Genomic DNA, 24,026 nt, shown 5'->3' with positions numbered 1-24,026 from the left:
TCAAACAAGTCATGCACTTGGCCTAATATCCATCTTTTGGGTTTTCTTCCTTAAAAAAAAAAAAAAACAGATCTCTATGATAGGAAATCTTCCCTGCTGTGCAGAAGAGGTAACTTACGGCTGCCATGGAATTGATGCGGTCAATATAGTAGTCTGGCCAGCTGGTAGCAAGCTTATTGGGATCTTCTTGTTCCTGAAACAAAAAGTTAAATAAGGTTACACAAGAAGTCTTTGTAGGATGAAGTGCCACTGTAGAACCACCTGGGATTCTTCACTGCACTGTTCTTTACTGTAGTATCTCCTCCCCACATTCTTGTATAAACACCACAAGCCTATGTCCGTTATTACAAACATTTCTGAAAGTGTAATACTAGCACTGTCACTTTGGTGTGTCAGAGAAAGAAAGACTTCCCTTCAGCTAAGGTTATTAAACAAAGAGTTACAAAGTTTGTTGGAGACATGATTATCTTTGGCATCTAAGTGGCAAACCTTAACCCCTTAAACATTTCCAAGTAGAAGGATAGCACATTTATAGACAATAGGTTTACATTTTGTAGCTGTATACTGACATATCTTTGAAATTATTCTGCCTCACTGCTGCTTAAATGATGGTGGGATTCACCAGTAAAGGCCTTTAACATCTGCTATGGAGGGAAAAAAAAAAAAAAAAAGAGTCAAGAAATTCAAAATGAAGCCAAAAGGCTGCCTCATTTTGACTTGAAAAATAACAAGTTATTTAAAACCTCAAAACACCTCAAGGAACAGCATCCCTTCAATTACAGTAGGAATTAAGAATAGAATGACCTTTCTCAAATGAAGCAATAAGTTTTGCTGTTTTTCCCTTATTCCCATTCCTGACCATTGTCAGAGCAATCTGACGAACCCAAATCCATGCCAAATGACACATTACAGAAATCACAGAATCATAGAACATCCTGAGTTGGAAGCAACCCACAAAGATCATAGGGTCTGACACCTGGCTCCACACAAGATCACCCGAAAATTAAACCCTATGTCTGAGAGCATTGTCTTGAGGGTGTTCTTGAATTCCATCACGCTTTCTGCTGTGACCACGTCCCTGGGGAAACTGTTCTAGTACCCAACCACTCTCCCAGTGAAGAACTTCTTCCTAAAATCCATCCTGACCCTCCCCTGTCCCAGCTCCATGCCGATCCCTTGGGTCCTGTCACTGTCCCCAGAGAGCAGAGCTCAGCGCCTGCCCCTCCACTCACCTTGTGAGGGAGCTGCAGGCCACCATGAGGCCTCCCCTCGGCCTTCTCTGCTCTGGGCTGAACAAACCAAGGGACCTCAGCCACTCCTGATGTGTCTTCTCCTCTAGAACCTTCATCATCTTTGTAGCCCTCCTTTGGACACTCTCTAATAGTTCTATGTCCTTCTTTTATTGTGGCATCCAAAACTGCACACAGTACTCGAGGTGGGGCCACACCAGTGCAGAACAGAACAGGACAATCCCTTCCCTCAACTGGCTAGCAGTGCTGTGCCTGATGCAGCCCAAGATATGGCTGGCCTTTTGGCTGCCAGGACACACTGATGACTTATATTCAACTTGCCATCAGCCAGAAGTCCCACATCCCTCTCTGTGGGGCTGCTCTCCAGGGTCTCAACTCCCAGTCTGTACATACATTCAGGATTACCCTGTCCCAGGTGCAGAATCCAGCTCTTGCTCTTGTTCAACTTCAAGTGGTTGGTGATTGCCCAACCCTCTAATTTGCCAAGATCTCTCTGCAAGGCATCTCTGCACTTGAGGGATTCAACAGCTCCTCACAATTTAGCTTCATCCACAAACTTACTTAGAATACTTTTGAAGTCCTGCATCCCAGTCATTTATGAAAACATTAAAGAGAACAGGTCCTAAAACAGAGCCCTGCGGAACTCCACTAGTGACTGGCCACCAGCCTGATGTAACCCCATTTACTATAACCCTATAAGTCTGACCCATCAGGCAAATATTCATCCATCACATTATGTTTTTGTTTAGCTGTGTGCTGGACATTTTGTCCAGAAGGATACTGTGAGAAACAGTATCGAAAGCTTTACTGAAATCCAAAAAGATTACATCAATTGGCTTCCCTTGGTTAACTAGATGGGTGACCTTGTCACAAAAGGTTATTAAGTTCATTAAACAGGACCTTCCCCTCATGAACTCATGTTGGCTGTGACCAATGACTGCATTGTCTTTCACGTGTTTTTCAATAACTTCTCCATAATTTTACCAGGCACTGAAGTGAGATCAACAGGCCTGTAACTACCAGGGTCTTCTTTCTTTCTCTTCTTGAAAATTGGAACAACATTTGCCAGCTTCCAGTCAGCTAGGACCTCTCCAGATTCCCAAGACCGTTGAAAAATTGAAAGAGATATCACAATAGCATCTGACAGGTCTTTCAGTACCCTGGATTAAATCCCATCAGGTCCCATATGCAACCAGCTGGAGCAGCAAATCCTGCACAAGTTTGGGGTTGGTTGGAGTTTATCATTACCACAGTCATTGTCCTCCAACTCAGGGCTCCGGAGGACCCAGAGTCCATTACTGGTGTTGAAGACAGGTGAAGAAAGTATTAAACGTCTCTACTTTGTCTATGTCCCTATTTGTGAGGTGACCATCCTCATCAAGTAATGGACCAATGTTATCTCAAGTCCTCCTTTTGCTCTTAACATATTTTTTAAAAAAACACTTTACATTGTTCCCCGTACTACTGGCCAGCTTCAACTCTAATGGAGTTTGGGGTGCATGAATTTTCTTCTTACAATGGATAATAGCATCTTTTTAGTACTCCCATGCTGCCTGACCGCACTTCCAGTGGCCATACACTTTCCACATTTTCTTTTTCTAAGCTCTAGAAGAAGATCTCTGCTCAGCCAAGCTGACCTTCTGCCTCACCTGGTTGACTTCCAACATTTTGGAATTGCCTGTTCCTGTGCTCTTAAGAGGTGGTACTTAAAAGGTGATCAGCACTGATGAACCCCAATACCTTCAAAAGCAGTTTTCCAGGGGTCCTTACTAACTAGTTCCCTGAGCAGCCTGAAGTCTGCTCTCCCCATATCCATGGTTGAAGTTTTGGTGCCAGTTTTCCTCCTATCACCAAAGATTTTAAACTTGACTACTTCATGGTCATTATGACCAAGACAGCCACCAATTGCCACTTCACCCATGAGACTCTCTCTGTTTACAAGTAACAAACCTAGGAGGGCACCTTTCCTAGTCAGCTCCCTTAGTACCTGTATCAAGATGTTATCATCAAGGTGTTTTAGGAATCTCCTGGACCTGCTTGTATCAGCTGTGAGGTATGCCCAGTTAACGTCTGGTAAGCTGAAGTCACCCATGAGGACAAGGGCATCTGATCCAGAGGTATCTCAGTTCCTTAAAGAGTAAGTCATTGGTGTTGTCATCCTGGCAAGGTGGCCTAACGTAGACTCCCACAGCAATATCCACTTTATTTGCTTGTCCTTTAATCCTTACCCAGAGGCTCTCAACCATGTCATTGCCAGCTGCAAGCTCTGTACAGAAATACACAACTCCCTCCCAGTAGCCAGTTAGAATCGCCACTCCACGTGTTACTGATACACTGCCTTTCAGTACCTGAATTCCCTGTAGTATACATAGTGGCAGTAACACACCTGACAATCATTTTGCACTCAGCAGACTATAACCTCCCATGCAAAAGTCAAAATAGGACCTTGCTGATGGAAAAATAAATCAAAGCTTGCAATTGGTAAATACACCATAATTTTTAGAAGATAATCTTATCAACCCCAAAGAGAACAATTGAAATGGGGATCTAATCTAGAGGTAGTGAAGTAAAGGTCATTCTGTAGGGAACCAGGTTAAGCCACCAATGGGAAGTGCAAGGCATGCTCATATGCCCTTCTGAAGTTTTCTCTCTGCATAGAATTATAAAAGTGCAAATAACAGCTGTAATTTTTGAAGAGTACAAGCAACAAGAAGATTGGAACAGGAAGCCCAGGGAAGTGGTGGAGTCATTGTCCCCGGGGGTGTTCAAGGAAAGGTTGGACCTGGTGCTTAGGGACATGGGTTAGTGGGTGACATTGGTTGTAGGGTGATGGTTGGACCAGATGATCTTGAAGGTCTTTTCCAACCTTAATGATTCTGTGATTGTTGAAATAGGGAATACGTACATTCCTTATACTCCTTGTGCCTCCATTCCAAGCTCCAAGAAACGAATACAGACAAATTAAGGACTTCCTGAATCCATCCATTATGTCTGAAAATAAGCTACAATACTTTTCTCCCTAGTATTATTTAAAGGGGAAAAAATATTAAATCCAGAATGCCACAACTAATCTTTCTACATATCTAGTATAGACACGTGACATCAAGAACATCAGGAAAGATACACTAAAATATTCAGAATTCTGGATGCTCTCCTACCAGCACCCAAACCATTAGAAATTTCACAAACAGAACTATAGATGAGAATACTCTGATCCCTTAAATTTTATCTGTATATTTGGTTAGACTGGCAAATGAAATAAGGTCCTTGGTGAATCCTGCTTTTGACCATTCTCCATCCACTACAAATTGGTGTGAACTTTTAGCCCATAAGGATGGTATAGTTTTTGGTTTTAGTTAGAACTAGGATAAAATTGGTTTCAGTGGAACACAGCAAGTGTAAGCTTTTTTTTTTTTTTTTTTCCTGAAGCTCAGACTGAAGCTGTATATTGGTGAGGTTAAAAATTTTGATCAGATAATCCTCTTTGCAGTTCTTACTTTCTAAAGTTGTTTTGGTCCAGAAGCAGATCCAACATAGTGAACAGAAAAGCCTATCTAATTTTAGTGCCCCCCCCATACTGTCTGTTCAGACCACAGTTTTACAGATGTCAGTGTGTTTTGCTTCACTGGCATAAATGTGTTTATATACTTAAAACTGGTACTCTATTTCCATTATGAAACACCACAAAACTACTTATACTTTCACTGGACATACAGATTTTTATCCAGTCCCCTTAAGACATTAGGTGGCACAGTGTTATTTATAACAGCCACCTGGGCATCATTTTCACAAAAGATACCAGTTCACACCTGTAGCATCAGAGCCATTGGAGAAAATTTCATTGCCCAGATTGTGATGAGTGCTGCTGATGGTAAGAAATTGTTGTACCATGTCTCCTCACAGAGAAGGCAAGATAAACCAAAAATGGACAGCAATTCTTTTTTTTTTAAATTATTTTTGTGTTTATTTGATGTGTTTTGGGGGAGGAAGAAGTGGGGAATGGGGGGGCGGAGGGGAGCAATGACAGAGTGGTGTTTATTGTGTTTGGTGGTTTTTTTTTTCCTTAATGTCTTCAGGATTTTGATCCTCAAACAAAATCTCAGAAAATTCAGACAACTTGATGATGATGGCATAACCCTTCCTTGTTCCAGGAGACTCAGAAAAAGAAGAAAAAAAAAAAAAAAAAGAAGAGGTCCCAACATACAAAGCCACATAGGCATCAAGAGCTGGAAACAATAACCCATCTGTGTAAGGGAAAACATCAGCTGAAGGAATCTATTAAAGCAAAGCCTTCTTTTAGCTCCTTGAATAATGTAAATATTACATTAAAAAACAGACGTCAGCTTGTGGACTTTATAAGGGGCCATATCATTCTTCACTGGAGTAACAACTATGTAACTGCTATGAAAACAGGACCCTGATATGATACAAGCCTGTAATATAGCCAAGGTATTATAAAGGCTTTGACACTAATTTGGACAGGCTCCATACCTTGGTGGAAAGTGGAACTTTTGACTTCATCCAAAATAGGATTTAATGGAGTAGGGCAAGTATTTGGACCATCTGAACCAATCAAAATGAAACAAAATACAACAAAGTATTGTCTGCACAGCTAAGCTTATCCTGAAAATCTTTTTGAGAATCCTGGGAGACTGGATGCATTGGGCAAGCTGTTCTCTAGAGAGCAGAAACCTTTAGTGACTGCCATATCAGCAGAACAAGCACTTACAATACAAAGACTGCCATCATAACAGACATAATCTAGAAGTACCAAACACTAGAACTGCAGAAGCCATGTGCAAATGCCAAATATTTTGTATTAGTGGATCATGAAAATGAAAGCCACTGCATATATGATGAGTGCTTCTTTCAAGATGTTTTGAGTCTTTTAAGAAACAACACAGGGAAAGTCTGAACAAAACTGCCTGCACTGATGCTCTTCTGGTGCAAGCGCCAGGTTTCAGTTTCCAGTGAAGATGCATTGGTATTTCACACTGCACCAAAAGGACCCCAAACAATGTCAAGCAGTCCTCTAGAGCATTTCCTGAAAATCTGACCACGTGTAGGCATTAAGAAATACATCCATAAAATTAGCAGCAGTACAAGGCTTCCTTCCTGCAGATGGAGGAAAGCAGAGAGTGACATGACAATTAAAACTCATCCAGGAAATCACTAGCAGAGCTAGGAACAGGCATCGATCTGACACTGAATCCAGAATTCTCCTGTTTCCACCATATTAGGTTGTTTTTATGCAATGTTGACGAATCCCAGCTCCATGGGACGAGGGGGTGCTTGGCATCCCTGGGTGTCCAACCACTGCACGGACTTTGCTACTACCTGTACACACAATCCTGTGGGAAATTGCCAGGGCTGAGGATTCATGAAGCTTTCTAACATACAAACTGAAATAACACTTTCTCCTGGAACAGTTGCATCAAGACATATACTACATGTAATGGATGTCATATGATAATCATGGGTTATGATTATCATAGGGATGATATCTATTCACTGGAAACATGATTTTCTCCTCAAAACCATCTCTTCAGAGCTGCAAGCAGCTGACCTTACTGCTTTGCACTGTTGAGAACAAAACGGGAAAAAGCCATGTATCTGATGCTGATAAATGGAAGTTTAAAACCCGTTGCTGGCAAGGAACCATGATATTATCATTGAGTTCCTCTCTACATCAGTGAAAACAGCATGCAAGCACAGATGAAGAATATGAAATGAGGCTACTGTAATATAAATTCCTGTTCCAGCTTGTACGCTATATTCTGTCCAGAGACTTTATGCCTAAATTTATACTTGGGTCACAAAGAATTGAATTTTCCTGCAGAACCCACATTAAGGTTAATGCAGTTCTTCCTCTCAGCAGCCTGCATGCACCATTCCAGTACCTCATGGAACTGAAAAATAGGTTATGTGGTGTAAAGAGTAGAGTAGAGTAGAGTAGTTGGGAGGGACCTACAAAGACCATCGGGTCAGCATCATCACATACAGTTCAGAAGATATAAATCATGGAATATAAGTCAACATAAGAAACTATTATCTTTTAAGAAAAACTGAAATATGTTATTTGTTTGTCATAATTACTAAGTCCCTGTAGCTTTTTTTTTTTTTTTTCTTCATAATTCTTATTAAAAGGCAATGGAAATTCGGATCTTGGTTACGAATAAGTGGGGATTTTGCAGTGATTTTTTATTTTTTTTAAATTCCAGTTCATTGAAACTTTAACTTCTAATGTGACTTACATCAACTGATGTGAAAGCTTTGCCGTGGAAAAATTCTCTGCTTCTGGATGAAGCCCTCCCACACTCTCCAGAACAACAGCTTAGCTGGTAAAGTGTTTGTTTGAGATGTGCAGGATTCAGTCTCATGTTCATGTTTTGCGTCTTTCAACGTGAAGTACGTGAACCTTGCTCTCCACATGAATATTCTGGCCACTATTAACTAGGTTGGGTACTTGATTGTTTTGGGGGTGGAGAATGGCTATCACTTGTGTTTCATTTCCCAAAAGTGCTACTCTGCTCCCTTCAGATGCTTTTTAAAATGACTCAACTTATTGCAACATCTGCTATTAATGCTGAATACAATACAATCCTGTAACACCTTGCACTCCACACTGTCAAAGGTCTTTAAAGAAATTCATGCATTAGGTTTTTCAGTCTCCCTTTCAGTGAGATCAGCAGAAAGAGGGAAAATGGGATGCAGACAATTACAGAGTTCGCAGTCACACAGGAAATCTGTAGCACAGCCAAGAATCAATCGACACTGAAGTCGTACATCCTGCACTCTCATCCAAATCACCATTCTCCCTTTTTTCCATGACTGACTTACTGCTTTTTCTTGAAGTTCACTTTAAGGAGAAGTACAGCTTTCAAAGAAACATTTACCTGTTCATTAACACACTGTCCATCCATTAACATCTGTCTCAGTTCAGAACAGCCAAAGTTGCATAAATAAAAAGCACTTTCATTAAAAGACAAAAAATGTGTTTGATCTGCTGTGGCATGAAATACTAATTCAGAAGTGGAGCTAAAATACTTTCAAGCTTTTCAGACAGTTTACGCGTCCAAAAAGCCAGCCATGTCCCAGGAGATGCTAATTTTGAAACAGGACAGACCGTAGGACCGAGCCATTCAGTAGACAGATGTGGTCACTGCTCCATTTCTCAGACGCCATGACTAGCATTTACACAAATATTCTCAGGGTTTGGGGGAAGGAGGGAGTTATACCCAAGTTCTTTAAGCACAATTTATCCAGAGTGAGAAAAACAAACATTACTTCTCTCCCTGGAATTAAGTTATCGATGTGCAGATAATAATCCTTCTGCCACAAAAGCAATCTACTGTATAACTTATTAAAATGGAATACTCATTAATTACCAGCTGGAGCAAGTAACTGAGGAGTTCTAATGGCCTCTTATAAAGGTCAGGAATAGCCACACATGCTTCCAGTTCACTGGATTACGACACAGGAATATTCTACCTAACAGAGCATAGTTTTTTTTCTGTTTTTGTTATTTCCTTTATTTAGCCTGATCTTTGCCCTGCTGCCAGCAACTTGACTGGCCTGACAATGACCTCTGGTGCTGGTTACTAACTATTCTTTCAAGGGAAGAATCAAAGGCTTCATATTATTATTCATATTAGAAAATGCCTTATACAGCCAAACCAATTGTGGAACTCACTGCCGCAAAATACAATAGAATCTAAAAGCATAGAAGAGAAAAAGGGATCCAGTTTTTGAAGAATGAAGATTCCTTCTTATAAATCTTTTCATAATACTGAAAGAAGTTTCAATGCTGCTCAAGTTCACCAGTCTTTAAAAATTAAAATGGACTATCAATCATTTATGAAAGACGGTTTGCCCTACCACAGGCTGAACATTTTCCAATAAAGTTAAATCCATGCTCTTTCTGAACTGCTTATACCATCCATCACCATTTTTGCTTCCCAAACACTCACAGACACAGCAGAGGTTCCACATTGTACACACATAATGTGCCATTTCCAACCTCATCTAACACTCAAAACCACTTCAAAATAATTAGTTCTAATTAGTATCAGTCTAATAGAGATGAAGACCATGATTTTATTTCTTATATTCCAGAAAATATTCCAGATCCTTTGCATAGACACACACACAGAAACACAGTTTCTTACTGAAAACGGACTGGATTGCCCTACTTGTCAGGGGGAAAGGTTGCTGGTGCACTTTAATGAGCTGAAGATAAGGGCTATTTTTTTTCTGAAACTGAGAGAGATCAGAAATCTCAATCACTGATCTAAATAAACTGTATAATTGAAGTTTTTACAACAAAATTAAGTTTTACAATAACTGTGCCTAGCACAAGACTTCTGCAGATTACTGGACGGAAACCCATTTTAAGGAACTTTAAATGACAGTGAGATTGCACAGTACATTTTAAGTTTTAAGTATGTCCTTATGTTTAATTCTCTTTCGTCTTCTGTTGTTTTTTTAATCATTCTCATCAACGCAGACATGTAAAATTGCTGCCAGGGCTGACTGCATCAGCTCCCCCTTGTTATTTATACATCACTCAAGTGTGCTTGTCCTTGGGCAAACACATTTAACACTACTGTAGGATGTGGATCCCCCATTAACAGGCACTGATTTATGCATATAGTGCAGTGACCAAGAGGAGAGATTCTGCCTATATTTACAGATCTACAGATCTTACAGCTGATGCCACACTGAATTATGCAACTCCTTACACCCTCAGGATAAAGCTTACTTGCCAAATTGAAGCCTACCAGTATTACATGTTGCTCCCTAGTGAAAGTTTCAGCTTTCTCATGGAAAACTGTTCTCCCATTGAACATATTTTCCTGACTATTTTGCTACCTACAGTCATTCTTTCCTATTAATTGAACTCCGTGTTCATGTTTAAAACTTCTTATTGCTCTACTTTCCACCAGCCCCAATCAACTGATATTTTGCAGTTGGTAAGTGTATAGTTTAAATAATGAGCTGCCAAATGAAGCAATTCATGAGTTCTCTGCAAATTCAGTGAAGGAGCTCTTAGGAGACAACCTTCCCTCACTCCATTTCATCTTCTTTTGGAGACAAAGGAAAATGTCCACTGTGAGGCACCCTACTAGTTAGAAGTCAATTCAGGTTCATTTTACACAGAGGGTCTTCAAGAGAAGGCAAAACACATCTCTCATGACACAGCCTGCTCTTCAGGCATGTGACCTGGGACTGAGATTGTCCTCCTGGATCACAGCTCTGTCCCTGCAAACCTGTGGTGAGCTTGAGGTCAGGGTCAAGATCCTGCGGTAATTCCTGTGGCAGGTGAAGCCAACAACCTGCCTCTATCCCAACAGCTTCCAAGAAGCAACATGAGTGGGACATACTCTACAGTTTCACTAACATTCAAGCTCTGCTTTGTCCCTACTACTCTTTTGACTCTGTGCTATGTAAAAACATTGTGAAATCATTTCCATTCTAGCATTGACCATCTCATTGTACAATCTTACAGCCTTCTCATAATGGAATTCCTACCGTGAACACAGAAAGGGACTTTCTTACCCCACAGCTGGCTTGCTGCTTTTAGCTTACCTTGCTCCCTTTCCAAGAGCACTGCTTCAACTATACCCTGCTGGTACTTATTTCATTTGGGCTGCGAGGAAAAACTCCCGTTTTAGTTCTCCTTCCTCACTTCCGTTCCTCCTCCCCCTCCCGCCATTCTTTTGCCAACAGTGAAAAGCCACAGACCAAGCCTAGCCTGCATAACCGAACCTGCCACATGCCTGTGCTCAAAGTTTATCTTTTTGTCCTGCTCTGTTTACCTCCAGCAAGCAACCACTTACAATCTTCTCTAAATAAAATGAAAAGTCACCTACCATTCATAGCAGTCACCCTGTTTGTTGCTTGATGAAGGCAATGAAAGGTCACTAGCCCTGCCCAAAGGCACAAGGAACAACCTAGGACGCAACTACCTAGAGTCGGCACAGCTACCTAGGACAAATCTCTCTGGGAGCATACAGAATTAGTTAATGCCAAACTCTAAAAGGTTTTTCTTCACTGTCTTAACAACGTGGGCAATGTGGACAACATGTCCGTTGCACTTCCAGTGGCACCACTTCTTGCTTTAGTTCACTTCTGCTTCTACAAAGAGGGATGACAAAGTTGGATGGTGAGAGTAGCCACATATTTTCTATTTGTTTCCCTCCTTTAAACTCAGTGAGTATTTGAAAAACCAGGAGAGTTAAGAGCTGTTGGACAGGTGAACAAATGGAATAAACAGAGACTGGGGGACCAATGGTTTTTAAATTGCTAATCAAATATTTGAGTTTATCATTTAGGTGCTGGGTCTCTCCCCTTTCCATAAACTTGGATAAAACTATATCTTGTCTCCCAACCTTCATTTCTCTCACCTATTTTATCTGTAAAACCTTTGGGATCCCAGATGCCTTTCAACAGGTGACCGAATATCAGGGAAGATGATGTGATTTTCACCTTGATTCGGGTGCATAGCTGAAACTGACATATCTGACTGTAATGAAAACATGGTTGTCAGTGGATCCTGGCAACAACTCTTCATTGTGCCTGTTTATAAACTTGTCACTGAAACAATAGGAAATTCAGCAACTCTTCTTGTTCAGTATTCGCGGGCTTTTGAAGGACTGGTGAGTGTTCAGTGAAATGCAGAATGCAGAGAAAAATGAGCCCTGGTCTGTGCCAAATCTGCTTCTCACATACCAGAGACACATACTCGTTATTTACATATTCTTTGCTCTTGCTTATCCACCTGAGACTAGTCAGGATGGTGAGAACTACATTGCACAGAGCATGTATTATTGCTATTGCATACCATCAGCAGGATCAACTCAAACATGGATTGTGGAGACCCAGAACTTTCAAAAGAGGACAGACGAGGACAGGACAGAATACAGGGGCAGCACCTAAATCACACAATCAGCTTTTACATGTACTTCCCACACAGCAAAATCGGATTGCTCACCAGTATTTTTGTTTTTAAGTACAGCAAATTACACCATCTTAGAAGGATGACAGCTGGGTAAATGTTTTGGATGGTTGTTCTTTTTTTTTTTTTTTCCATGATAGGGTCAAATTTGCTCCCACTGAGCTCGCCCAATTTCCCACAAAATGCAAGCCTAATGCAAAACACAACTTTAGGCACTATGATGACAATTTTCCAGCTATCACTGTATAAACTCGGAACTATTTTTGGCCAGATTTTTGAGTGCTAACTTCAATGGAAGAACTAGTAACACACCTGAAAAATGAAGAATCTGGAAGATGGGCACTCAAATTATTCTACATGCTTGGAGTATCTATAGCAAATACCACAGGAAATTTATGGAGTTTATGTCTTCAGCAGTCTGAACCAAAGACCTGCGAAGGCATTTTCTAAGCAACAACTAACTTTTATTGTCGGAGAGAGAGGCAGAGGGAGGAAGAAACTAAAAATATTCCATGCTGTTCCCATGGGGGGGTGGGGAAGAGAAGACTTTTTGATTATACGTAAATAAATATATAATTTCAAGGCCCTGACCCAAAATAACCTCTCATACTAGAATAAATAAATGAGTCTGTAACTGTTAGCACTGCAGCATGGAAAACATAAACCAAGTAAAAATCGTTTGGAAAGATCTCCTCTTATGTCTGCTACAATGTGGTTTTTCAGGTACCATGATTCTATACTGTACTAATAGTATATCAGCTGAACTGTGTAAGCATTTTTTCCTCAACACCAAATTCATTCTTTAAACTGCTACAAGAGTAAATCTGGGCTAAAACTATTTTTTTTTTTTAAGAGAAGTGCCTCTATTCATTACATCTACTATATTGTTTCTCAAAGTAACCTCTCGGGAGTACTTATAAAAGGGAAAATAACAATGTGGAAAAAGAAATAAAAATATAATTAAAACAACCCACAACCAATGGCCAAATTTTCTTCTCAGGTATGCTGATCCACACAAGGAGCAATGGGGTCAACATCAACATACTGATGTGAGATGAGAAAAAACCCCAAATTCATTGTGTGGAAGTATATGAAAATGAAACGGTGTCTTATAGGAATTTCAAGTTTTATTCTTGCAGACGAAACACCTACTCTGCATAAAATGATGTAAAAGGAAATACTGTTCTAAGGTTTATTTTACGTTCTTCTAACAATGTTGCCCAAATCTGGGAGCTACTATTTCAGCCTACAATACACATTAGGAAGTGCCATCAATCAAACAGCTCCTTCAGACTGAAAAGATCTAAGTACAGTACTAATCAGAAAATACGTGTAATTGCTGCATTAGTGACACTCAGTGCATTTTGTTGGTTCCCATCTTGTTTGGTGGTTGTCATAGTTTCTGAATTTTCTGCTCTAAAGCCTACATGCATTCTTTTACAGAGTAATTTCTGAAGCCTTGTGCACATCTTCAATACCTATACTAAGGATACTGAAATCACCCGATGTCAGTACCAAGCTAACAAATCATCCCAAACATCTGAGCATGAAGTCATTCTGTTAACAGAAAAAGGAACAGATGCTGGTGGGAAAAAAGCAAGTTAACTCCACAACTGCTGGCATTTTCCAGACATCCAGCTGAAAGAATGCTGCGGTTTGCAAAGGGCAACATCCTCCCACTGCGACTTACCAGCATTACGAGATTTCCACTGAGCCATAGGCTAACAGAAAGCAAGGCTATTTTCAGAGAATTCATTTGAGAAGTTCCACGTTTCAGACTGTTTCACCAGCAGTCTCCTGAGTTAAGGAAGTCAGACAGTCACTCAGACCAAAAGCAACCATGGATCCCAGGCACTGGGAGGGGACCAAATAACTTCTGCTAAAGCCCGTTTCAAGGAGTTCATCTCATAGCAGTAACACAGGAAACAGTGGATTGCACAGGGCCTTACTGTTGCCCCTTTCTTTATAGGGCCATACTGCTGCTATCCTAGTTTGGCTTATGGTCGGTTCACAGAATCGCGGAACAAGTTAGGGTGGAAGGGTCCTCAGGCAGAAAGGACCTGCACAAAGTAGGGCTAATTGCAAAGTTAGATCAAGTTATTCAGGTCCTTGTCAAGGTTTGAATAGTGAGTTCAATCACAACGTTGACTGAAGACCTGAATTCTTGCCATGAACTTCTAAAGCATCAGTAGGAACAGAAAAAGTTACCTGATGCACCAAAAACTTGAAATAAATTCTAATTGTCCAGCTCCAACATATAAAGCAGGTTTTGCCCTGCGTGCATCAGATATTCTCATTGTTTTGGAGCAATGCACTTGCACTGAGCTCTTCAAGTCCCACACAGCTTCTTCAGCCTCCTGCTGTCTACCAGTTGCTCCTGGTTTTAGCCTATCATGTGTGCTGTGCGCGTGTTATTATTTTTTTCCTGTCTTCCGAGATGAAGAGAAGAGAGCAACACCCCTCTCCCCCCAAACATTTCACGCAAAGCTCGGGGAAAAACCCTCACGAAGTGACATCCAAGTCTTGTCAAACTGAGATTCCTTACAAAGGGCTTCTCAAATACTGTAGAAAATCACTTTGTGTGTTCATGTCTTCTGCTCCCAGAAACAGTGTGTGGAATAACAGCTCTAAAGAAGGGAACTTATAAGCGACATATTAAGTGCCCCTTACAGCTATAAATCCATAACAAAAACAGTTAAATATTCCAAATCAATAACAGACTCTAAAAGTATTTCAAAGAGGAAAAGTACTGGAAGAAGATAGAATTGAAAACAATACAACTTCAAACCACCCACTTCATTTATTATAAGACAACCACGTGCTTGGCACTCTTCGTACAGAAAGGATGAACCCCAAAGGGCTTTCATAGCTCAGATCAGACAATACAAAACCAAAAACCCACACTCAGACAACACAATGGTGTGATCTTCATCTGGTATATTATATCACTAAATGAGACCAGATGAAGATCCATTCTCTCTCTTCTTCAGGGAATATCTATCTTCCCCTGACCATCTCCATGCATTATAAAGAACATACATTTCTTCAGGTTCCCTTTCCTACAGTAAGAATTGCAGAACTCCTATCTAAACACAACAGATGTGATGCAACCTCCTGCCTTAGAGCCTCCACATGAAGCTTAAATGCACAGAAAATATCTCAGGGTTTTGGAAGAAAAGTCCTACCAGTTCACGTCTAGTTGAAAAATAACTGCCCCTCCGTCTTTGCCAAGCTGATACTACACTTTACAGTGTAAAAACAAAGAGCAGAGCAACACTAGAACAAACATCAGGTACAGAAATTTGCATTCAGCTCAGAAAGCTTCCCACCAAATCAAGGAGGACTCTATCTTTTATACCTGTATCCCTCTTCCACTTCATCCCTGCTAGGCTAAGTTAATTTATACCAAAAGCTGCAAAAGCAGCTTAGATTCCTCCAACAAATTTTGTTATACGCATATATATATACACATGTATGTATATATATGTGTGTATGTATATGAATTGATATTATGTATATAAGTTGTTTTTCATATTTATAGTTTTAACATGAGCATGCATCCTACGTAGAGGGTGAAATGCATTCTCTGGAAGCTGGAACTGTAGCTGGGTTTCAAGCAGGGTTCATAGCAGTAACACAGGCTGGTGTTGGACTGGGGATTCTGCTTAGAGCTCTGCAGGAGTCTGAAGGCAGGCCTGCGCATGGTGGTAGAGGACAGAAGTATCTTACACTATATCCAGCTGCACAATATCAAGCTCTACTTTTTATAGTGTCATTTTGCTGACAACGCAAGCCACAAGGGTAAAGCTCAAAGAAACTCTCAATGAAAATTAAGTGATATGTAGACATTATCTTCATTAATGTTAGACAGTCATCATGGGACCAAAGTGGGAGTTTGTGAAATAGAGCTACTAATGTTATAAAAAGCCTTCAGAAAAATTGCTAAAAGTTAGACTAAGGCTAGGATTCCCAAGAGCATTTTGAAGCCAATGTAGGGCTAGATGCAGCCTCCAAGTTAGGAAAACGGAACTGAACATCGGGTGATGCAGCATTATCTTCTGCTGTTTGGTGGAAGAAGCGTAAACATTTTTTAGAAGCACATCTGGGATACTGAACCTGGAATACAGCCTAAGTACTGATCTGAGACTCAGTCCAAAGGACTTACGCTCTTTAGTGCTGGTGTAATGCACAGCAGTGCCTTCCGCTCCATTCTTCCTGCTCCTTGCAGCGAGCTCTCCCAAGTAGAGACACTTCACTACGAAATCCCTTCCTCCAAGGATGCTAAACCTAGCTGTCTTCTAAGTTAATGTAAAATAATGAACAGTGCTTAATCAGAAAATACCTGAGAATGTCTCTTAAAAAAATAAAAATAAAAAAAATGGGTATGTGGTGTGCAGCCAAGGCACATGTATATAATAGGGAAAAAAGGCATGAGAGGACAACATGGCCAGAACACTGCCACAAGGTTTCCCTAGATTTACTATTTTACTATTCTTTCTTTCAGATAGAGAGAATTGCATTTATATATAAACATAGTAATGACAAATTCTTTGAAATTATACAGCAATTTAGATCAAAGACTTTTAGAAACAAGTTCCTGACTCCTATTCTCATATTCAGTTTACTAGTTTTCCTATTCATCACATAGATGAAAAATGTAATTGACAAACATTAAAAAAAAAAATTGCAGGTGATGGATTCATAAGAAATTTCTCTTTTCTGCATATTGGCTGGCACAGCATATATTTTAAATAATTTTCCATCAGAATTTTTTTAAGCCTATTTTGGTATTGTAGAGAAGTTTTTCGCTGGATCTTCTTCTGATAACAGAAAAAGTACAATCAATTTGAGGATTATACACACGTACACTTTTTCAGATGCCATAATTACTTATTTCCAGAAAGTTGCAGTTTTGTGACTATTGTTTCACTACTTGACTTTGAATGATGTTACTGGAACAGGTACTGCACAATCAACTCAATACAGTTACTATCCAGTACAACTAAAATCAAAAAAGTAAAAATAATCCCAATGTATCTAGGAAAGTTCAACACACTCAGTTATTAGGACTGAGCTTTTAGTTGGCTTTGTTTGTTTGTTTGGAGGGAAGCTGTATGGTATAGTTAGTCCAGTTTGACTGTACTTTGGAAAGAGATTTGCTACCAAATTTTCCTCCAAGAAACATGGAAGTTAAAAGCAACAACAACAACAAAAGTTGCTTAACTCAGCAAAATATGTTTTCTTCCTACTGAAATCTGCTCATCTGAAGGTTTACAGATTAGCCTCTGGAGGCAGGCAAAGGCCATAAAAAGAAAACGACTTGACTTGCTATCCAACAGTAAAAAGTCTAAGAGCTTGTAGGATAGTACAGGAGGTAACAAGCTGTTGCCTGCACACTGAGGCCTCGTTCTTAGAAATGCAGGCTGCATCCAAAGCAACGTGTCAAAGCAGTTCAATATGTGAGTTTTGTATCCTTTATGGAATCCCAATATGAACTGATTTACAGATGAAATAATTGATCTGGCAACTTTTTCTTTCCATATCATTAGTTGGTCAGTATTTAACTAGACTAAGTACCTTAGTACCAGCTCCAGGTAAAACAGTACTAAATAACTGTATTTTTCTAAATGTTGGCATCAGAAATTTTACCTTTTTCAAATACATCTGAAAACATGGTCTAGTACTTGATCTAATTCCTGCAAAACATACAACAGGAGATCTAGAAAAGGTTTTAAAGGAAGGAATTACAGAAGTGAATTTTAACTTTTATATAAGCCTAAATTTCAGCTGTGGCAAGTCATGAAGATCATCCTAAACAAAACTAGAATAAAAGTACCTGAAGTGGGGGAGGATGCCATCATTTGCATTCTGTCTCCATATGGCTCTACTTATAACTGTACGGCATGAGGGGAAGATCATACTGCAGAGACAGAGGCAATCTGAACACATAGGACTGGTGTTTTGGGTAGTGTCAGGGTGCCAAAAGGGGACTGATTAATGGTTGTTCTGATGCAAATGGACAACTGTATCTCTCACTATCCAGTCTATACAGATTAAAGGCAAGGTAGAGGAATGGCTGAGACTGAGAACATGTTACCATTTTCCAACAGAGCGATCTTTATTCCTTTATTATGGTTTTAGTACTGGAGGTTTCAGGTGCAAACCTAGAATGACCAGCAGTGCCCAAAGCAAGCATGGCCGTATGATGCAATGAGAGCACTCCATTGTAGATATCACCCACTATCACAAAACTCCCATCCAGAACTGGGTCTCCTTTGATTATGCAGGAACTTTGACTGGCAAGCTGTGCCCATAGCATATAAGTTTAAATGGACTGACACATCTGTCTTCATTTCTTTAGAAAGATCTGGTATCAGAAACAGGTGGAATGAACCTTTTGATACAATAATGACTTTCTGCTAGCACAGTGGGAACAAGTGCTGTGAAAACTATAACTGAAGTCTAACTGCCAAGAAAAATGGACAGTGTGCCTACAATAAGGAGTGCTCTTCATTTCTGCAGGTGACATTTGTTTACTTCAGGCTGCTGACTAATCTTGCCACCGCTGGAGCAGATTAGGAAGCTCTGACCTTCCATTATTTTTTGGACTAGAAAAGGTATCTGAGATTAATGAATGAACAGTTTCCTCAACTTGTACTTCTTGACCTTCTAGTTCACAGCATTTTCACTTGCCATGTTACAGAGCTTTTCCTCATGGTGGATGCAGAGCCCTCACTTCCCAGAAAACAGAGAACTCAGCATCAGCAAGACAGAGCTCGTTGGGGGGTAGTCCTGTATGGCTGACAGAGCTCTGTCAAGTGAGAAATCAGGCCCTTTGTGGCTAAAATCAGATTATGAACACTTCAGGGAAGGCTGCAACATGCTTTTCTGTCACTGTAGAACAATAATGATAGGTGGATTAGGTAGTAGGCTAGAGAGAGATGTGTCAGCACCGATCATCTGACTGACTGTGAAGGGAAGCAATGAATAACGTTGGACAGTTAAGGTTTCAAGTAATTGAAAGTATCTACAATGTAATGAATAGACATCTGGCAACAGTATAGTGTTTCAGTTAGCACATCATTTTGGATAGCTGGAGTTCAGCTAACTGAGGTTTCACTATAAATGCATTATAAAGATTTTCCAGTATGCAGCTCCTTTAACTCTGGAGGTCTTCAGGATTCTTATATCAAATCCACTACTTTAAGGGAAGAAAAAAAGAAGTGTAATGTAGTGAATCCAACCAACATACTAAATGCATTAAAGCCTGTATCTTCCTGCCAAGGCTGACTGGTCCAGGAGATGGAATGTGTGTTTCTCTAAGACGACTACAAATAGATCCTCTCCCACCAGAGCTGAAAAAGCCAGCTGAGCCTGCCAGCAAAAATGTAAAGCAGACATTGATCACAGCAGCCTGCACCTTCCCTCCACGTGCAAGCTCTATGTACTAGCAGGAAGATGTATGAAGAACACCAAGCACAACTGAGCCTAGGCTGCTTTTATGCACTTCTTGAATTATTTCTAGCTCAGAGGCACTGTAACTAATTTGACGCTATTAAGTTCCCTGTGTGATGCATCTCAAACAAAAATAAAATACATGCAAAGTGTCCATGTGATTGGTTTGACTGAGATTTTATTTAATTACATGGTAAGAAAGCTGATTTTATATGTGTATATTATTTGCTGAGGAAAGAAGCCAAGACAGCAGTCTTGGATACCAAAGGCCTTCATTTAGTCATAAAAAACCACACGAAAGTTAGCAAGCACAATGACCTCGGAAGGATCATCATCAGGGTTTCAATGTCCCACCTTTAGTATAGAAATCTAAACCTCCTCTTTCAGCTTCTGTTATGCAAATGTATACATAAAGACTAGTGCTTTCATAGCAGGACTTGCATGTTTGGGAAATATAACTATTGAACTTACCACCTATTTTTCTAACATTTACTGTTAATGAATACATGCTACCAGGGCTATCTTTGCTTCCAATTACCTGTTTCCTTCCTACAGCAGCAAAAAATGTTCACCCCACCACTCCTGCAGAAATTCCTCTTTTACAAGTTTCACAGCAGTTCACTTGGCCATCATTCTTCTAGTGACAAAATACCCAGTGTGAGGTACCAGCCTCTGATGTTTTGGCCCTCTCACTGGTTTGTCAGAGGTTCCAAAACCTTGACTGGAGAAACCTCACACAGAAATTGACAAGAGGGAGTCCTTCAATTTCCAACACAATGCAGAGCCTTTCCTACTAGCTCTGAAAGATTTTAAAGCTAGGTTTTAAGATATCATTATTATGCACTTTACAGATATTTGAAGCCATCCTGACATATCTCAGTAATAAATTTTCTATTCTAAGCAATCTACAAAAGTTTTTTAAAATGCCTTAAAGCATTTCCACTACAGCTTTTGTTCCAGCTCAAATAAGAAACATAAAAGCTTCAACATGGGGCAACATATGATTTTAACTTATTAAAAACTCTTCAAAACTCACACATGCACACACTACTTGTGAGAAAGTTGTACCATATTCATGCCAATAAAAATCCTTAAATCGATTATGTTGTTGAGAAAATAGTGGTAAACTTATAATTCACATCTAGATATGTATCAATAATTATGTTCATGCACACAGAATTTATTGGAGAGCTACTTCAGTCAGGACATTGGTAATACCTTCTTTTTGCTGCAGTAAATCTGCCATTTCTTCTCTGGAGGGAGTGCAAACATAGCCTCTCTGTTCTTGTCTGTAAGATCCAATTCATCCTGGAGATTGTGAAAAAAGAAAAAGAACATGGTCAACAGCTGCATTGATGATTTCTAATGTATTGAGAGGAATCTGAATCAGGTACATTGACTAACCTTCAATCAAAAGGCAGAAGACTTAGTGCCCCCCAAAAACCCCAAATACTATTGGTTCCATAATTTTTGCCTTGCTACTGCAAGCTCTTCCTGTCAGAGCAGAATGTATGAAGCGGGCAGCCTGAACAACTGCCATGTCAGACTTCCATTACTCGTGATTAGTAAGGGATGGGAAAGACCACATGAAAGGGATGAAGTTAAGAACCCAAAGTACTGGCTTACATAACACTGACACTCCTTAAGGTTCTTGGAGAAAGGCTAAAAATTCAATACAATTTTTTTTTTGGACTGCAGTACCAGCTTGGTCTTCCAGTTAAAACTACCTATGGATTTACGGCACGTGCCACTTTCTTCTATTTCTGGGCAGAGACTGATAGATAAAAATAGTGGTTTGTTTCTTCCCAGGGCTAACAACGATCTAGAACAAGAACAGTGAAGTCACCATATCTTTTAAACAAAGGTCACAAGACTGTGGTCTAGAGGCAGTAATGTCATCAGCAACCTACAGGCTGAAAAGGTTTCAGTACCCTTGTGCTTGTCCTCTGAACCACACGGTCCCTGGTAATATACAAACAGCAGTTCAGAATCAGAGGACCTAACTCCACACAACTTCACACCCGGTTAAACAGATGAGCAAATTCAGTCTCTGCTAAGAGAAATGAGTTCAGCAGAAGACACCCTGTTAGAGCCTAGCCAATCTCACATTAACAAAATGAGGAATAATGCTGTGATCTGGAACTGACTCCCAGCTCTGTCAGGAGCTCCCTCTGGATATGCCACTGAATTCCCCAGCTTCGGTTCCTCTCCTGTAACAGGTAGATACCAATAGCCTCTCTTCCTATTCATGGCTCTATAAATCATCCCAGCAGAGACTGACACTTGCTCTCTGCTCACTCGGCACAGACCAGAACAGGACCCCAGTCCCAGCTGGCCATCTCAGGTGCTAAGTAGGGATGGTCTTCAGAGCAAGCAGCCTGCATGAGCAGGGACAGACAAAGATGTCTAAGTGAGAGTTACAGCAATAAAAAGACAAGCATCCAGTAATGTTTCAATGGATCAGTTTTGGCAGGGATTCCTTCTTCCTATCAATTTGAAAGTATTTGGAGAAGGAAGCGTCCGGGGCCCACTATCTAGATGACATCGCAGCACTGAGAACGCCACACATGCAGATTCTGGCACCCACACTAACCTAACCCAAGCACAGACAATACCTCTTTAACTCAGCCCAACAATGGCTCATTTGGAAAGCTTTCAGGGCTGGGAAACTTGTGAAAACAGTGAGCTAAATTGCACACTGAGCCTGGTAGCGGCTGCTGACAGATTTAAAAGCCCATAGAGATTTCAGCTGCAAAAAGGTACAAAAGAAATGCAAACAGTAACAAGGCAAGGTCAGTGCCAGCAGCCCAAGGTAGAAGAAGCTGGAGTGTTTTGTTTTGTTTTAACACAAGAAGAAGTTTAAAGGAAAAGATGAGAAAAAGAAAAAAAAAAAAACTTGAGCTGTGCAAAAAAAAGTACAAACCATGTGGAAATGTTTAGGGTGAGTTTCCAAACAAGAGGGCAGCCAAGCGAGGCAAGGAGTTTTATCCTTGCTACACACAATTAGAAAGCTCAGGCCAGGATCACATTCTTGGGGAGAGAGGGAGAGTGAAACGACATGTAAGGTCTTAAGACAAGCGAAGGAATGCTGTTGGAGGTCAAGCATGTGGGAGGGAAAGGAGGGGCAGACAAGGAATCAGAAATGCCAGGTTTGGAAGAACCACCAAAGGGGCCAGAATACACATCTGAAAAGGGCTGGCTGGTCTCAGCTAAGTTCTTAGAAAAATTACGATTGTTTTATTGAACGGCTTAATGATCTTAGCCTTTTTTTTAGTATAATAATAATAATAATAAAAAACCTGAATTCCACTGCAGCAGCAAGCTGAGAGGTTAACTGATTCTGCTTGGTTCTCACAGCAGCGTTGCCCACCAGACCAGCCTGCTGGCCTGTTCTCAAAAATGATGATCTCAAGCAATCCAGCACAAGATAATCATTTCATCAAAAGAACGCTCCTATTGACTGAATGCACCCGGAGGGCAGGATGCTGCCACTTAGCGACTTCTGGACATTCCCACGGACACTGGCAGTATCAGGCACATAAAGAACGCTCTGCCTTCAGTGGGGCAGTGAGAATATGCGACTTCTAGTTAAGCAATTTTGCATCGTGAGAGCATTCTTTTCAGGATATAAGTTTAGAAAGGATGCTTGAAGGGATGCAAGATCCACTGAGAACAAAGGGCGTCTGCATCCTACTTTATCATGACTCAGGAGGGTAAACGAAGCTAGAAGAGTGCGAGAAGTCATCACATTAGCTCAGGGAGCACAGTAACAACACAGAAAGCTGCTCTAGGTTCCAGGCATAACATGCCCTGCTCTACCTACACCCTAAATCAAATCCCAACCTATGAAGAACCACAAAACCTTGCAAAATACAAAAGATATGAACCCTCCTTCAGGAACCCTCCGAATTATCTTTCCTCTCCTATCCGCAGCCCCTTTCTGCAGCAGGAAGAAGAGAAGACCCCCGTGACTGCACTGGCAACAACGACCTAGCTGAGAAAGATCCTTCATCAGATGGAGCATTTTCCTATTTGGACATGGGATCCGAACAGACAGCGTGTAAAGAAACTTGTTGCTTTCAAGGGAAGCAGGAGTAGCTACAGAAAGAGCTGAATATATTTCTGAAAGGTAATGTGCTTCATGAATTTGCTTCTGACATGACTACAAAGACAAACCTGTCAAAATGTAGAATTTCAAGGCCGAAGACTTAGCTCAGTAACAGCAAGCAGCGATTGAAGAAGAAAGGAACTGCAAAGATTGGCAGGAGAGTGGAGAACTACAGACTCTGAATGGAGTCATCACGCCTGGGGCTGGAGCCAGGTTAAGGAAGCCGATGTGACCTAACGTCCAGGAAACAAGCGTG

At 40.5% G+C, this 24,026-nt stretch overlaps 1 protein-coding gene across 8 annotated transcripts in view; it reads right to left on the bottom strand.

Moving 5' to 3' along the window:
- DAAM2 (dishevelled associated activator of morphogenesis 2) overlaps positions 1–24,026 on the bottom strand; it is a 198,728-nt gene that overhangs the window by 79,643 nt on the left and 95,059 nt on the right. For all 8 annotated transcript variants that reach the window (XM_083829088.1, XM_083829087.1, XM_083829093.1 and 5 more), the window contains 2 exons: positions 20,881–20,970; positions 119–193 (listed from right to left, as the gene is read on the bottom strand). In XM_083829088.1, the coding sequence (XP_083685214.1) occupies positions 119–193; positions 20,881–20,970 (165 nt within the window). The remainder of the gene's footprint in view (positions 1–118; positions 194–20,880; positions 20,971–24,026) is intronic.

This window comes from Anser anser (assembly GCF_964211835.1).
Source record: "Anser anser genome assembly, chromosome: 3".
Classification (NCBI taxonomy): Eukaryota; Metazoa; Chordata; class Aves; order Anseriformes; family Anatidae; genus Anser; species Anser anser.
This window is presented reverse-complemented; position numbering and strand designations above follow the sequence as displayed.